Source organism: Phoxinus phoxinus (assembly GCF_949152265.1).
Source record: "Phoxinus phoxinus genome assembly, chromosome: 14".
In the NCBI taxonomy this organism is placed as follows: Eukaryota; Metazoa; Chordata; class Actinopteri; order Cypriniformes; family Leuciscidae; genus Phoxinus; species Phoxinus phoxinus.
The window spans coordinates 32,855,838-32,873,710 of NC_136889.1; the positions used below are offsets into that span (position 1 = coordinate 32,855,838).

Here is a 17,873-nt window from a genome sequence, read left to right on the forward strand (position 1 = left end):
GTCTTTACATTTGCCCAAAAAAAGAACTTTTGTGTTATAAAAAAACAAGCCCAGCCCAGGTGGGCAAAAAGTAACGCAAAAGTAACGTAACGCATTACTTTTCTAAAAAAGTAACCAAGTAATGCAATTAGTTACTTTTAAGGGAGTAACGCAATATTGTAATGCATTACTTTTAAAAGTAACTTTCCCCAACACTGCTCATAATGTGCATATAAAGCCTCAGCCAAAGCAGGAACTGTTTACTTGCGGTCAGTATTTGTTCGGGTTGTAAACGATTAATCGCGATTAATCGAATCCAAAATAAAAGTTTGTGTTTACATAATATATGTGTGTGTATTGTGTAAAATTATTTTGTATATATAAATACACACACATGCATGTTGAGAAATATTTGCATTTATATACTGCATATATATTTATATTTGATTTTATATTATATATAAATAGAACTATTTTATATATAAATAACAAATTTTTCTTAAATATATACATGCATGTGTGTGTATTTATGTATACACAATAATTATACACAATACACACATATATTATGTAAACACAAACTTTTATTTTGGATTCGATTAATCGCGATTAATCGTTTACAGCCCTGGTATTTGTGCTACAGTAGTGATGTTAATGTGATGAGCCGTGTGATCAGAAGTGTGACCGTCCCGCAGGTCGAGTACATGCTGGTGGAGATGGACGACAAACATGAGAAAGCGCGTCTGGTTCTGAACGGGAAGGAGGTTTTGGAAATCCTCCAGGAAAAGGGGGAAAAGATCAACCCCAAGTGAGTACCTGATGTGTCACACAAATATTCTGAACATGTTGGTGTGATGATGACCCCAAAAACAAGTTTTCCACTTAGAATAATATTTTTAGGGATGCACCGATACAAAAATTTTTAGAGGTCGACCGATAGTGGATTTTACCGATAACGATAGCTAGGTTGGGCCATACTTGCCGATAACCGATTAATGAACCGATAGTTTTTAAAATTGATACTGGATAAAAACAAACATAACACTCCAAGTAAAACAGTGCTGAACTTTATTATAAAAATAAATAAAAAACTGTATTGAACCATGAAAACATGCTAAATGAAATAAATATATAAATGTGAATAAATATTTAAGTCAATAAAAGACATTAATTCAAACTGAAACAAAAAGTAATACTCTAAATAACAAATAAAACCAGTTACATTCAAAATGTAACTATTTAACTGTTCTTTTCAAGCCAACTTAATTAATAAAAAAGTAACAAAATTTGTATTAAAATGTGAAGATAAAAAAAAAACCCGAAATCGAATGCTTTTCTGATTCGTAATGTTTCTGTCGGCTGTATGAACATATCAGTTTGCTTACGTCTCTAGCTTTAAATATGCAACTTCTCTGCATATTTAATGCATAAAAGTGACCAGCTGGATATGAACTAATGCAAATAGAGGTAACAATTGTGACATTAAACATTCGGGTCGGACTTACGTTTATGTTTGTCAGTGTTTTAACCGCTTGAGGTAGCCTACTACTAATGTTAGCGTCCTCTCAGCCTCGAAGGCAAACAAATACTGTTGTGCTGTTCTTTCTCTACTAATGTAGCATTTAGTCAACAAATTAATCACTTTATAATATGACAAAATGTACTGTATACATACATTTGAGCTGTCGGTGCTTTAAACGCGCATCTGATGTCAGCGCTCTCCACGCAGCATGTGCTCTCAGTGCAGCACGCAGAATCACGTGTCGAAATAAACAACACGAGGCACGAGTTTTTATTACACCTCTAGAGGCCGCTCTTGTACTGCATCATGCCAGCAGACCCTTCTCAGCTCTGACACTGTGTAATGAATGACAGCGCGCGCTTCTCAGCCGCTCCAGCAATGGACGCAACCAGGAAAAACTATCGGTATATATTTTTTGCCGATAACGATAGTTCCACCAGTCAACAATCGGTGCCGATTAATCGGCAAAACCGATGAATCGGTCGACCTCTAAAAATTTTCATACCGATAACTCTTTATATTTGGAAGCCGATATAACCGATATATCGGCCGATAAATCTAAACCCAAAATATTTTGAGAGCCTGATTACAAAAACAAAAGCCTCATCATTAAAAGCCATGTCCCAAACACACAATAATATGTTCTCATTATAGTGTTATGTGGCCGATATGACAGACTAGCGCTTGTATTTCCCTTTTTTAAAGTGATTCCAAGCATATTCCAAGCAATTCAAACCCATCATGTTGAACAGTGCGCATCCGAAGAGTCTCAGCTGAAGGAAATAATTATTTATTGGCTTTAATATATCGGCCAAATCTTCTTTTCGGGCCGATAACATTAAAAATTATCATATATTATCGGTTGATACTAGGGCTGGGTATCGATTCAGATATTTCGCAAGCTCTGAATTCAATTCGATCTCGATTCAATTTCGATTCTAAATTCGATTTCGATTCCCGATTTGACTCAATGAATATAGATTTAATACAAATCCTATATTTATTTATTTTTAAACGGTGAACATAAGTTTACGTGTGGTTAATTAATAAAAAGAAATAGAGCCACAAACCTGTATATTAAACTTTTTTTATTTTAGGTACTCTTGGGTACATTAAACCCAACTTCAAATGCATAGCCAGGATTTTGATGCAAGATGAAAAAATTAATGCTGAAACTTAGACGAGTCAGATCAGTCGCATGCCTTGACCAATCAGGATCAGGTTATTTTATGTTTAAGAGAAAACTAACATTAAATCTCACAGCATTATCAGTAACATGGAGACTGCAAGCCTACGAAGACTGTAGGAAAACTAATACTGGCTTTTGGGTGATAGGTATAAATAAATATGGAAAAAAATAGATTTTTGGCCTTTGAGAATTGATTTTGAATCGATCACATTTTAAAAATCGATTAATCGAAAAATATATTTTTTTGTCCAGCCCTAGTTGATACCGATATGGTGGCCGATATATTGTGCATCCCTTTTGTGTACATACTCCTCACAATCATGACTTCAAAAATATCAGGTTTAGCGGCGACTGTGTTTAAACAGCTGGGATAAAAGGTGTGTGTCCCCATTGTTGATTTATTAGCTCCTTTTGTACACTTTAACTGTAAAGCTTTGAAGCCCATCCCTCTTTTATGCAAGAGTTTAATACGTCAACAAGATCGATAGTGTGTTTTGTGTTCCTTGTTCCTCTCCCTTTAATTAGACTTGCCCCAATTATGCTATTTTAAAGGTTCATAATGTTGTTCTGGCGTCTCCTACAACAGGTTTAAACACATCCAAGGTCAAAAAACAGTTTTATGTCCTCATAATCTCCACTGCAGCGTCAGCTCTTTCCTCTCAGTCTCTGAAACGCTTCATTCGAAGATTCAGTCTCTCTAAGCTCCGCCTCTCTGAGAGCTGCTCTGCTGTGATTGGTCAGAAAGCAAACGCTCATTACCATATCTGAATCTCAGCTCTTGATCACAGTGATACGAACAGTAACGATGGCGTGGGTTTTACCGTATCAATCTCAGAAAACAGCGTCTTCTCCACACGAACAACACGAACCGAAGTCTTCCAGTCTCAGATACACTACAGTGTTTGAGGGCGGAGCTAAGAGAAGCTGATCAGCCAATCAAGACCACAGATGGGCATTATGCAAATTAGTTACAAACCTATAAAGATAAGTGAGACTGGAATTACAAACCGCTCTATTACACTACATGAGAGGAAATATAAAAAAATTCATAATAGGGACACTTAAATCTATCTTTTTTTTAAAATGACGGCTCATCAGAAGTTAGTTTGGACCGGATGAGCATTATTAGAAGTGTGATCAGTTGTATAGGAGTGAGGAATGTGGGTTTTATGATCTCCGGGGAATATATCCACACACACTGGGAAACGAGAGCGTGGCATTCCTCATCACTGCCGCTCTACTGCACACACACACTGAAGAGTGTCACAGCACTTTACACCTCACATCGATGGTCCCGGTCAACACGCTTGCATTCGCCGGACACTGATGTGGAAAAACACGGATGCAATCGTGGAATCCAGTCGTAAAAATAAAATTTACTGTAGAATTCTGCAAATCCTGGATGAATAAATCAAACTTAGGGTTGTATAATTATTCAAATCATGATATGGACTATTGTATTAAAGCTCAAAAAGACTAAATAACACACATATTTACACACAGAAACTCTTCACCGCAACCCGTCATAAGAAAAGTTTGGTGTAACTAGACATGTTGTCTGCCAACAAATAAAAGGAATTGTTATATTTCCTTTTGATTACATTTTGAAAGGTTTATTAAATTGTTTTATACTACAGGGCCGTTGAATGCTTGAATCTGATTGGTTGACGAACGTTCTGAGGTGTGCAATTATATTCAGGGAACCGCACGGCTAAAGTAGTTCCAGGCAGGTCTTGACCTCATTACAGTTCCATATCACTTCGCGTATAGTTAACTGTAATAACGGACAATAGGATACAATTCATAACAAGAGAAACTGCAGCCCATGCGCTTGATCTGCAATTTTCAATGTCCTATATAATCAATAAAAAATTAAACTGAATATTTAAATAAATTGATAGTCCTGTTGCACGGGTTTTCGTAATTATTGAAGATAATATAACAAATAAATAAAATTGATAGACCTATACTTGTTAAAAGGGCTTTGTGTTTCATTTATTAGTCTTCTAGTCTACTGTCACTAGAAAAAATTAATGAACGAATTAATTAAAACGAATTGAATTAATAAATAAATAATAATATTGTCGCACATGCTTCTCTCTAAGGCCGGTTATGAATGTAATTTGATACTTATGAGTCATGACTAATCATGCACGCGTTTTCAGCGCGTTCAGTCGGTTCACAGCGGTGTTTAAAATCTGCTGCATTCACAGTCAGAGAATGTTTCTAGTAGGGCTGGGCGATAAAACGATAACGATAATTATCGCGATATAATTTTTCTCGATAAAACGATATCAAGAGTTCGATAAATGTTCGATAATGTTTTTGCGCCAAAAGCGGAACGAATCTCATTTGAACCGCGCGCGCCACACGGACCGTTTATCCGCTCGGCTCAAAGTCCAAACGGCAGCGCAGCGCGAGCTCACTAGAGCAAACGCGTTTACTCTGATCGCTCTCGGTCTCGAGATCCAGTGAGAAGCGCTTAAATTCAGCGAGGAACACAAATGTCTCAGTGATTTAAACTAGTTTAAAGGCAGATGAAGCGCGCTGACGAACAGGAGAAACACTGTGAGCAACGATACAGTCAAAGCTTTTCCGTCTACACATTCCCATCATTCACCACGGATTTAACGTTACTGTAACGTTAGCCTAGTAATAATATTAGCTGCTAACTGCACCATGAAATGTGCGTGCGTATATATATATTGAATTGTATAATATTATTAATGTAGACAATATATTAAAGGACTAATGGAATATAATTACAGTTTTTAATAATGTATTTAGGCTACTGGTTTTCATAAATACCATAGAAACCATAAAGTTACATTTTATCTGTGGTTATCATGATCTAAATGCATGATGCTGGATGACCAATGGTTAATTTAAATAAAACTAAAGAATAAGATGTTACTGTTTTTGTTAATGAACATAAATTGTATATAGTTAAATCTGCATCCTAACTCAAGCTAATACTACTGAAATAAAGATATTTATTTTGTTAAGGAAAAATGACAAATGTTTGAATGTTCTACCTCGGATTTGTGAAATGTTCACTTGTTTGGCAAGAGTTTGTCATGATATGTTCTGACAATAAAGAGTAGCCTAGTTTAAAAACACAACGCTCTGGTTTCTACAGCTTTCACTTAGGAGTAAAAATCTGTCTTTAAACTTGAAATAAATAAAGATTTGACATTTATCGATAATTATCGATATCGACTGATATAAAAAAAATATCGTGATATTTTTTTTGGGCCATATCGCCCAGCCCTAGTTTCTAGTGGTTAAGTGTGTCCAGCATTACTCTGCTATCAGTGGCTCAAACCTCCGTTACTAACTCTAAAATGACGTTTTGGAATTAGCAACGGAGCATGGGTTTAGATGCGCAAGGAATTAGTCCTACATACAAGAGCGTTTTAATGACAAAAACTTTACAAACGTCTTTAAATACATCATCTGAACAATATTTCGAGGTGTGGTAACTGTAGTATAAGCGGAATAATTGACTCCAGGCCGTTGAATTATTATAAAAATAATGCACACCCGAGGAGTAACGGCCACTCCGCTTCGCGTCGTGACCGCATTACCACCTCGGGTGTGCATTATTTTTATAATAATTCAACGGCCTGGAGTCAATTATTCCTTACTTATTCCATTGATTACCACCGTTTTTTGATAATGAATTTGCATTTGGCTAAATTATAAATCCAGGGGAAAAAAAAAAAGTAATTTATTAAGTTAGTTTAATAAAATCAATTGATTCTTTTTGATTATTAAAAATTAATCAAACCATTAAAATGGATTCCATAAAATTTTAAATGGAAAACATTTGAACACTTATAAAACAGAACTAATAGATAGTTGTTAAATTATGTGAGTTTCATTCATTGTTTAGACATACTTTTTGATTTTTTAAAATCAGTTAGACATTTAATTTAGCCATTAAAATGGAGTCCAGAATTGTTTTGTGTGGAAATGTCAGAATTTTTAATTTCCAAACTTTAATCATTGCGTAATGTATGATATCGGTTCAGATATTTGAGTGATTTTCCATATGTCTGCGTTTCTTCAGTCTGTATTTCGACTGCTTTATTGTAGTTTTATCAGCCTCAATGCCCATTGGCCACAGGCTCTCGTTACATCATTATTGGCCGTTGTCTGTTGTGTTGTCCATTAGTTTACATTACTAGAGCAAGAATGTAAAGTAAGTCACTGATACACTAGTGCTCATTTATCTACTAATGCAAAATGGATTAAATGAAGTGCTTCTGCTAGTAATTCAAGTTCCTTTTCATAAAGAGAGAGAATATTGATCTTGGTGTGTGTGTGTGTGTGTGTGTGTGTGTGTTCAGCCACCCGACGCTGTGGAGGCCGGAGTACGGGAGCTACATGATCGAAGGCACGCCGGGACAGCCGTACGGCGGCTTGATGTCGGAGTTCAACACCGTCGAGGACAACATGGGCAAGCGGAGGAGAGAGGCGTCGTCTGTGCTCGACCTCCACCAGACGCTGCTCACCGTCACCGCCTTCCCCAGGTACCAGACCGCTGCGGTTCTCAGAAGAGCTGACTTCGGTACCAAGGTGGCACTAAAAGTTTTAAACTGAGCGATGATGAGTGGAATCATGAACACCTCTGATTGGCCGTTGTGTTCACATGCTCAATCGGATATGTCTGTGATTGGCTACAATGATCAGCGCTTCAAAAACATGTTGTAAATGCACATCAATGTCGCTCTTCGCCGATACACACCGGAGTGTTTGAGAGCAGGACCGGTCCGCTGATAGATCATTCACGCCCACCTGCATATTGCCTTTCCAAACAAAAAGTGTCTTACAAAATTTAAATCAATCTATTGTTTAATGTGAACGATTAGCCCGGATGATTTTCAGATCATTTTGAAGTAAACACTTTAGCCGACAAGATCCATTAGTCAAAAGTATTGTGGGAATATGTGAAGTTGGTCGTTTGTGGTCTTATATCAGAACATTTAAGTTTGAGTTTTTTGAATAACCACGCATAAATAATATTCTCTCAAAAATGCAAACATGTACATACATGTTGCTCACATATTATGATAGCCATGTTCGTGCTAAATAGAGTGTGATTACACCTTTGCCATTTATATGTTTATAAGCAACTGAAAAAAATACAAATATCAGGTCATGTCAAAACATCTCAAGGACCCCAAAAACACCTTAGACTCTAGAGGGTTAACAACACGAGTATTTGGGCTGCATCAGTTCTCATATCAATGACTGTGTTTTATTGAGTCAGAGTAAAGGCCCTGCCACATATTGTTCCAATTATAAGGAGATTATTGATATATATATACGGTACATACATATACATACACACTGCTGTTCAAAGGATTACCGTTTTTTTTTTTTTTTTTTTTATGTTTCTGAAAGAGTATCTTCTGCTCACCAAGTCTGCATTTATTTTATTTAAAAAACAAAACAGACAGTAGTTGTGAAATATTATTACAATTAAAAATAACTTTTTTTTGTGATCAGTGTCACATGATCCTTCAGAAATCAGTATAATATGAGGATTTGCTGCTATAGAATAGGAAGTTCAAATGAACAGCATTTATTTGAAATATAATCTTTTGTAACATTATAAATGTATTAACAGTCACTTTTGATAAATTTAATGCATCCTTTCTGAAGAATATGAGTAATTTATTTTAAAACGTTCGAACAGTAGTGTATAATGTTACAAAAGCTTTCTATTTCAGAAAAATACTGTTCTTTTGAACTTTCTATTCATCAACATTGATAAAAATAATAATCATAAATGTTTCTTGAGCACTAAATCATCATATTATACTGATTTCTGAAGGGTCATGTGACACTCAAGACTGGAGTAATGATGCTGAAAATTCAGCTTTGATCACAGGAATAAATTACACTTTACTGTTATTCACATAGGAAATAGAAGATTTTTTTTGTTGTATTTTTAATCAAATAAATACAGAAGAGACTTCTTTTAAAAAGATAAAAAATCTGGCCGATCCCACACTTTTGAACAGCAGTGTGTGTGGCCTATGGCTTGTGTGACAAAATAATAAAAGTGAACTATTTGCTTTCAAGCTGAAATCTGTTTGAGTGAGTTGGGTGTGCCTCGTCTGTGCAGATAACATTCGACCTTTGACCCCACAGGCTTTATTAACCCTGATAAAAGATGCGGGCTTATATTTGCCTTTCCATGCTATGAAATCACGTGTAGAGTGGCAATGTACGATGCAAATGTGTTGGCTATATATTGTGTGTGTGTGTTTTGTAGGTTAGGCTGCCCTGACTTCACACTGCCAGAACACAAACCCACACCTGTTGAAAGAGGAGTGTCGAAATCTCTGTTCTTCCCCGACGAGGCCATCAACACACACCCCAGATTCAGGTGAGAGATCATGTGACCCCGGCCACTAACAGCTATCGGGCCCTATTTTAACGGTCTGAGACGCAAGTATCAAACACCAAAGGCAAGTAACTTTGTGGGCGGATCTCGACGCAAATCTAAAATGGGTTGGTCTTAAGTACTAGGGAATAAAATAGCTTTTCGAATATCATTATATTTTCCATGTGTTCTGCATAATTGATGCGCCGCGCCTACTGTCACAGATCGGGGACACAAGGTGTCGCTAACATGAATGAAAACCCCTACTGCGCGATCTAGGGTTCCTGCGTTGTGTACATAGTCAGAGAATGTCTAATAAGGGGAGAACTGCCACTCCCAGTAAACTCCACTCTGGCTCCACATGAGGGCGCTCACAGGACGAATGGAGGTCTATGGAGCTATACCCCTCAAAATCCACTTTGCTCAGGATATAGTTTGTTGTTTAGTAATTTGAATGTTGTATTCAATAGGAGATGCAAAGAAATTACACATTGCTGGGGGTTAGATTTTTTTTAGAGTCACTTATTTGCTTTAAAATGTCAATGACGTCATACACATCATACGACCAGAGATACTGCGTTACGGCAATCCTTCAGTCACTTTGGTGCAACACAGCGGAAACAGGTAAACACACAACACAGCTGACACAGGTAAACACACAACACAGCGGACACAAGTAAACACAACACAGCGGAAACAGGTAAACACACAACACAGCTGACACAGGTAAACACACAACACAGCGGACACAGGTAAACACACAACACAGCGGACACAGGTAAACACACAACACAGCGGACACAGGTAAACGCACAACACAGCTGACACAGGTAAACACACAACACAGCGGACACAGGTAAACACACAACACAGCGGACACAGGTAAACACACAACACAGCTGACACAAGTAAACACACAACACAGCGGACACAGGTAAACACACAACACAGCGGAAACAGGTAAACACACAACACAGCGGACACAGGTAAACACACAACACAGCGGACAAAGGTAAACACACAACACAGCTGACACAGGTAAACACACAACACAGCGGAAACAGGTAAACACACAACACAGCTGACACAGGTAAACACACAACACAGCGGACACAGGTAAACACACAACACAGCTGACACAGGTAAACACACAACACAGCGGACAAAGGTAAACACACAACACAGCGGACACAGGTAAACACACAACACAGCGGACACAGGTAAACACACAACACAGCTGACACAGGTAAACACACAACACAGCGGACACAGGTAAACGCACAACACAGCTGACACAGGTAAACACACAACACAGCTGACACAGGTAAACACACAACACAGCTGACACAGGTAAACACACAACACAGCGGACACAGGTAAACACACAACACAGCGGACACAGGTAAACACACAACACAGCGGACACAGGTAAACACACAACACAGCGGCCACAGGTAAACACAACACGGCGGACACAGGTAAACACACAACACAGCGGACACAGGTAAACACACAACACAGCTGACACAGGTAAACACACAACACAGCTGACACAGGTAAACACACAACACAGCGGACACAGGTAAACACAACACAGCGGACACAGGTAAACACACAACACAGCGGACACAGGTAAACACACAACACAGCTGACACAGGTAAACACACAACACAGCGGACACAGGTAAACACACAACACAGCTGACACAGGTAAACACACAACACAGCGGACACAAGTAAACACAACACAGCGGAAACAGGTAAACACACAACACAGCTGACACAGGTAAACACACAACACAGCGGACACAGGTAAACACACAACACAGCGGACACAGGTAAACACACAACACAGCGGACACAGGTAAACGCACAACACAGCTGACACAGGTAAACACACAACACAGCGGACACAGGTAAACACACAACACAGCGGACACAGGTAAACACACAACACAGCTGACACAAGTAAACACACAACACAGCGGACACAGGTAAACACACAACACAGCGGAAACAGGTAAACACACAACACAGCGGACACAGGTAAACACACAACACAGCGGACAAAGGTAAACACACAACACAGCTGACACAGGTAAACACACAACACAGCGGAAACAGGTAAACACACAACACAGCTGACACAGGTAAACACACAACACAGCGGACACAGGTAAACACACAACACAGCGGACACAGGTAAACACACAACACAGCGGACAAAGGTAAACACACAACACAGCGGACACAGGTAAACACACAACACAGCGGACACAGGTAAACACACAACACAGCTGACACAGGTAAACACACAACACAGCGGACACAGGTAAACGCACAACACAGCTGACACAGGTAAACACACAACACAGCTGACACAGGTAAACACACAACACAGCTGACACAGGTAAACACACAACACAGCGGACACAGGTAAACACACAACACAGCGGACACAGGTAAACACACAACACAGCGGACACAGGTAAACACACAACACAGCGGCCACAGGTAAACACAACACGGCGGACACAGGTAAACACACAACACAGCGGACACAGGTAAACACACAACACAGCTGACACAGGTAAACACACAACACAGCGGACACAGGTAAACACACAACACAGCTGACACAGGTAAACACACAACACAGCGGACACAAGTAAACACAACACAGCGGAAACAGGTAAACACACAACACAGCTGACACAGGTAAACACACAACACAGCGGACACAGGTAAACACACAACACAGCGGACACAGGTAAACACACAACACAGCGGACACAGGTAAACGCACAACACAGCTGACACAGGTAAACACACAACACAGCGGACACAGGTAAACACACAACACAGCGGACACAGGTAAACACACAACACAGCTGACACAAGTAAACACACAACACAGCGGACACAGGTAAACACACAACACAGCGGAAACAGGTAAACACACAACACAGCGGACACAGGTAAACACACAACACAGCGGACAAAGGTAAACACACAACACAGCTGACACAGGTAAACACACAACACAGCGGAAACAGGTAAACACACAACACAGCTGACACAGGTAAACACACAACACAGCGGACACAGGTAAACACACAACACAGCGGACACAGGTAAACACACAACACAGCGGACAAAGGTAAACACACAACACAGCGGACACAGGTAAACACACAACACAGCGGACACAGGTAAACACACAACACAGCTGACACAGGTAAACACACAACACAGCGGACACAGGTAAACGCACAACACAGCTGACACAGGTAAACACACAACACAGCTGACACAGGTAAACACACAACACAGCTGACACAGGTAAACACACAACACAGCGGACACAGGTAAACACACAACACAGCGGACACAGGTAAACACACAACACAGCGGACACAGGTAAACACACAACACAGCGGCCACAGGTAAACACAACACGGCGGACACAGGTAAACACACAACACAGCGGACACAGGTAAACACACAACACAGCTGACACAGGTAAACACACAACACAGCTGACACAGGTAAACACACAACACAGCGGACACAGGTAAACACAACACAGCGGACACAGGTAAACACACAACACAGCGGACACAGGTAAACACACAACACAGCTGACACAGGTAAACACACAACACAGCGGACACAGGTAAACACACAACACAGCTGACACAGGTAAACACACAACACAGCGGACACAGGTAAACACACAACACAGCGGACACAGGTAAACACACAACACAGCTGACACAAGTAAACACACAACACAGCGGACACAGGTAAACACACAACACAGCGGACACAGGTAAACACACAACACAGCGGACACAGGTAAACACACAACACAGCGGACACAGGTAAACACACAACACAGCTGACACAGGTAAACACACAACACAGCGGACACAGGTAAACACACAACACAGCTGACACAGGTAAACACACAACACAGCGGACACAGGTAAACACACAACACAGCGGACACAGGTAAACACACAACACAGCTGACACAAGTAAACACACAACACAGCGGACACAGGTAAACACACAACACAGCGGACACAGGTAAACACACAACACAGCGGACACAGGTAAACACACAACACAGCTGACACAGGTAAACACACAACACAGCGGACACAGGTAAACACACAACACAGCTGACACAGGTAAACACACAACACAGCGGACACAGGTAAACACACAACACAGCGGACACAGGTAAACACACAACACAGCTGACACAAGTAAACACACAACACAGCGGACACAGGTAAACACACAACACAGCGGACACAGGTAAACACACAACACAGCGGACACAGGTAAACACACAACACAGCTGACACAGGTAAACACACAACACAGCGGACACAGGTAAACACACAACACAGCTGACACAGGTAAACACACAACACAGCGGACACAGGTAAACACACAACACAGCGGACACAGGTAAACACACAACACAGCTGACACAAGTAAACACACAACACAGCGGACACAGGTAAACACACAACACAGCGGAAACAGGTAAACACACAACACAGCGGACACAGGTAAACACACAACACAGCGGACAAAGGTAAACACACAACACAGCTGACACAGGTAAACACACAACACAGCGGAAACAGGTAAACACACAACACAGCGGACACAGGTAAACACACAACACAGCTGACACAGGTAAACACACAACACAGCGGACACAGGTAAACGCACAACACAGCTGACACAGGTAAACACACAACACAGCTGACACAGGTAAACACACAACACAGCTGACACAGGTAAACACACAACACAGCGGACACAGGTAAACACACAACACAGCGGACACAGGTAAACACACAACACAGCGGACACAGGTAAACACACAACACAGCGGCCACAGGTAAACACAACACGGCGGACACAGGTAAACACACAACACAGCGGACACAGGTAAACACACAACACAGCTGACACAGGTAAACACACAACACAGCTGACACAGGTAAACACACAACACAGCGGACACAGGTAAACACAACACAGCGGACACAGGTAAACACACAACACAGCGGACACAGGTAAACACACAACACAGCTGACACAGGTAAACACACAACACAGCGGACACAGGTAAACACACAACACAGCTGACACAGGTAAACACACAGCACAGCTGACACAGGTAAACACACAGCACAGCGGACACAGGTAAACACACAGCACAGCGGACACAGGTAAACACACAACACAGCTGACACAGGTAAACACACAGCACAGCTGACACAGGTAAACACACAGCACAGCGGACACAGGTAAACACACAACACAGCGGACACAGGTAAACACACAGCACAGCGGACGCAGGTGAACACACAACACAGCTGACACAGGTAAACACAACACAGCGGACACAGGTAAACACACAACACAGCGGACACAGGTAAACACACAACACAGCTGACACAGGTAAACACACAGCACAGCGGACGCAGGTGAACACACAACACAGCTGACACAGGTAAACACAACACAGCGGACACAGGTAAACACACAACACAGCGGACACAGGTAAACACACAACACAGCTGACACAGGTAAACACACAACACAGCGGACACAGGTAAACACACAACACAGCTGACACAGGTAAACACACAACACAGCGGACACAGGTAAACACACAACACCGCTGACACAGGTAAACACACAACACAGCGGACACAGGTAAACACACAGCACAGCTGACACAGGTAAACACACAACACAGCTGACACAGGTAAACACACAACACAGCTGACACAGGTAAACACACAACACAGCGGACACAGGTAAACACACAGCACAGCTGACACAGGTAAACACACAACACAGCTGACAGGTAAACACACAACACAGCGGACACAGGTAAACACACAGCACAGCTGACACAGGTAAACACACAACACAGCGGACACAGGTAAACACACAACACAGCTGACAGGTAAACACACAACACAGCGGACACAGGTAAACACACAGCACAGCTGACACAGGTAAACACACAACACAGCTGACAGGTAAACACACAACACAGCGGACACAGGTAAACACACAGCACAGCTGACACAGGTAAACACACAACACAGCGGACACAGGTAAACACACAACACAGCTGACAGGTAAACACACAACACAGCGGACACAGGTAAACACACAGCACAGCTGACACAGGTAAACACACAACACAGCTGACAGGTAAACACACAACACAGCGGACACAGGTAAACACACAGCACAGCTGACACAGGTAAACACACAACACAGCGGACACAGGTAAACACACAACACAGCGGACACAGGTAAACACACAACACAGCGGACACAGGTAAACACACAACACAGCGGACACAGGTAAACACACAACACAGCGGACACAGGTAAACACACAACACAGCGGACACAGGTAAACACACAACACAGCGGACACAGACACACAACACAGCGGACACAGGTAAACGCACAACACAGCGGACACAGGTAAACACACAACACAGCGGACACAGGTAAACACACAACACAGCTGACACAGGCAAACACACAACACAGCGGACACAGGTAAACACACAACACAGCGGACACAGGTAAACACACAACACAGCTGACACAGGTAAACACACAACACAGCGGACACAGGTAAACACACAACACAGCGGACACAGGTAAACACACAACACAGCGGACACAGGTAAACACACAACACAGCGGACACAGGTAAACACACAACACAGCGGACACAGGTAAACACACAGCACAGCGGACACAGGTAAACACACAACACAGCGGACACAGGTAAACTGTGATGTCTGTAAACCCTGTGCGCACTCCTTTCAGTTTTGGCTTTCAATCCGATCGAGTGTTTACATGTTCTCTTGATCGGATTACAAAAGAAATTTCCAATCCGAATGAGATTATAATCAGATCTGGGCAATTAATTCCTAATGACGTGGTTGCATGTTGCTCTTTTATTGCGGTTGTGGAATAAATGTAAAATGTTAGGGTCCGTGTAAACACAGGCCGTGTGAGAGATCATGTGACCCAGGCCACTAACGGCTATCGGTTTCATGTCCTGAAGAGACCGTGTGAGTTTGCATTGCAGCGGAGTGTGTTTGAAGTGTCATCTGATGCAGAACAGTGTGAAGTTGTTTGCGTAAGCTCGAGCTCAGAGGCATTTCAGGGGATTATGGGAACCCGGCTCAGCAGACAATGATCTTCCACACACCAGCAGCCGAGAGCTGCTCATCTGATGCCTCTGGAAGTGCTGGTGCTTGCTCATATTCACCCCTCATGCTTCCCTCGCGGGTCAAAATGACCCGAAGCCCTGAAGTTATAGCCTACTTCATTTTTTATTTAAATATTTGTCCAGAAAGCTTATTTTATTTAATTTTTAATCATATTTTTTAATGCTTTTTTTTGGAGATTTACCTTTAAATTACTAGATTTGATCAATAAATAAATGGTAATTTAAGCACATTCCTCACTTTCTTTCATCTTATATTCAAAGTAATTCACAATTTCATGCATAACTCAAAATATCTTACATTGGGTGTCTTTGCCGACCTCTTGTGGGGGAAAAAATTATAAAACATATTTCATGACTCTAGATGGCGTTATATCTCTATATGGAGCAAATGAGCTGTTACGCTGGGTCCTAAAACCAGTTGGCTTCAGTGTGCATTCAGATACACATGTAGACATTATAAAATCATTTATTGGTAAAGTTTTTGCATTTTAATTTAGAATTTGGAGCTTTTTTATGTTTTTCTATGTGTCCTGAAGCATTCCTCGCATTCGATTCATTCCTAAGGGCGTCAGATTGACCCGCGGGAGGAAGATTTTTACTTTTTTAAATGTCAACTACAAAACTCCTCAAATCCATTAAATTTGTTTGTGTATTTGTGGTTCAAGTGTGACAAAAGTCCTACGATCTTGGACCCCTCTGATGAACACTCAATTTAAAAAGAAAAAAATCTAAAACATAAATTTCGGGTCAAAATGACCCGAGGGAAGTTGAAGATTTCAAGCAGCCACTAACTCTGAACACATAATTCATCCTGCACTGTGTAACTATGTAATGTTTGTAAATATCGGATGCAGCTGGATCTCGAACAAGGTGTGTGTGCTTTAACTACTGCATCCGTGTGTGTTACAGCACTCTGACCAGAAACATACGCCACCGGAGGGGAGAAAAGGTGGTGATTAACGTACCAAGTAAGTCTTTTTTGTTTTTGTTTTGTTTTATAGAAGTTAGTAGGGGTGTAACAATATATCGTGCCACAATATATCGCAATACAAAAATGCAACAATACGTATCGTGGATAGTGACAATATGTATCGTGGATAGTTCACCCAAAATAAAAAAATGACTGTGTGAGAAAATATGAATGTTTTAGTGTCAGTACTACATTAAACTAATATATGATGTTGATTGTATAATAATGTAATGGGGGAATATTTGCCCCATTACTGCATATTGAATGATTATGCCAAACGTCTTATGTTACCAGAATGTTAAGGATATTTGTCTAAAATAATTCAGTATTTTCAGCTTCAGAATCATTAATATTTTTTATCTGGTGTCTGACCTTAGGTTTCCAGCACCAAGCCCAAACCTATTCATGAACAGACCAGATAAAATTTCACAATATAAAATCAAAGTTAGCATTTTAATTAACAATAAATTTTTTTGATAACCTTTTATCATATGTTTTGGGAGTAACGTTATC

General features: G+C 40.8%; 1 protein-coding gene across 1 annotated transcript in view; it reads left to right on the top strand.

The window, feature by feature from the left end:
- gclc (glutamate-cysteine ligase, catalytic subunit) overlaps positions 1 to 17,873 on the top strand; it is a 48,697-nt gene that overhangs the window by 2,780 nt on the left and 28,044 nt on the right. Inside the window, exons 2-5 of the mRNA XM_079634698.1 lie at positions 675 to 787; positions 7,043 to 7,225; positions 8,977 to 9,090; positions 17,300 to 17,358. Coding sequence (XP_079490824.1) covers positions 675 to 787; positions 7,043 to 7,225; positions 8,977 to 9,090; positions 17,300 to 17,358 — 469 coding nt within the window. The remainder of the gene's footprint in view (positions 1 to 674; positions 788 to 7,042; positions 7,226 to 8,976; positions 9,091 to 17,299; positions 17,359 to 17,873) is intronic.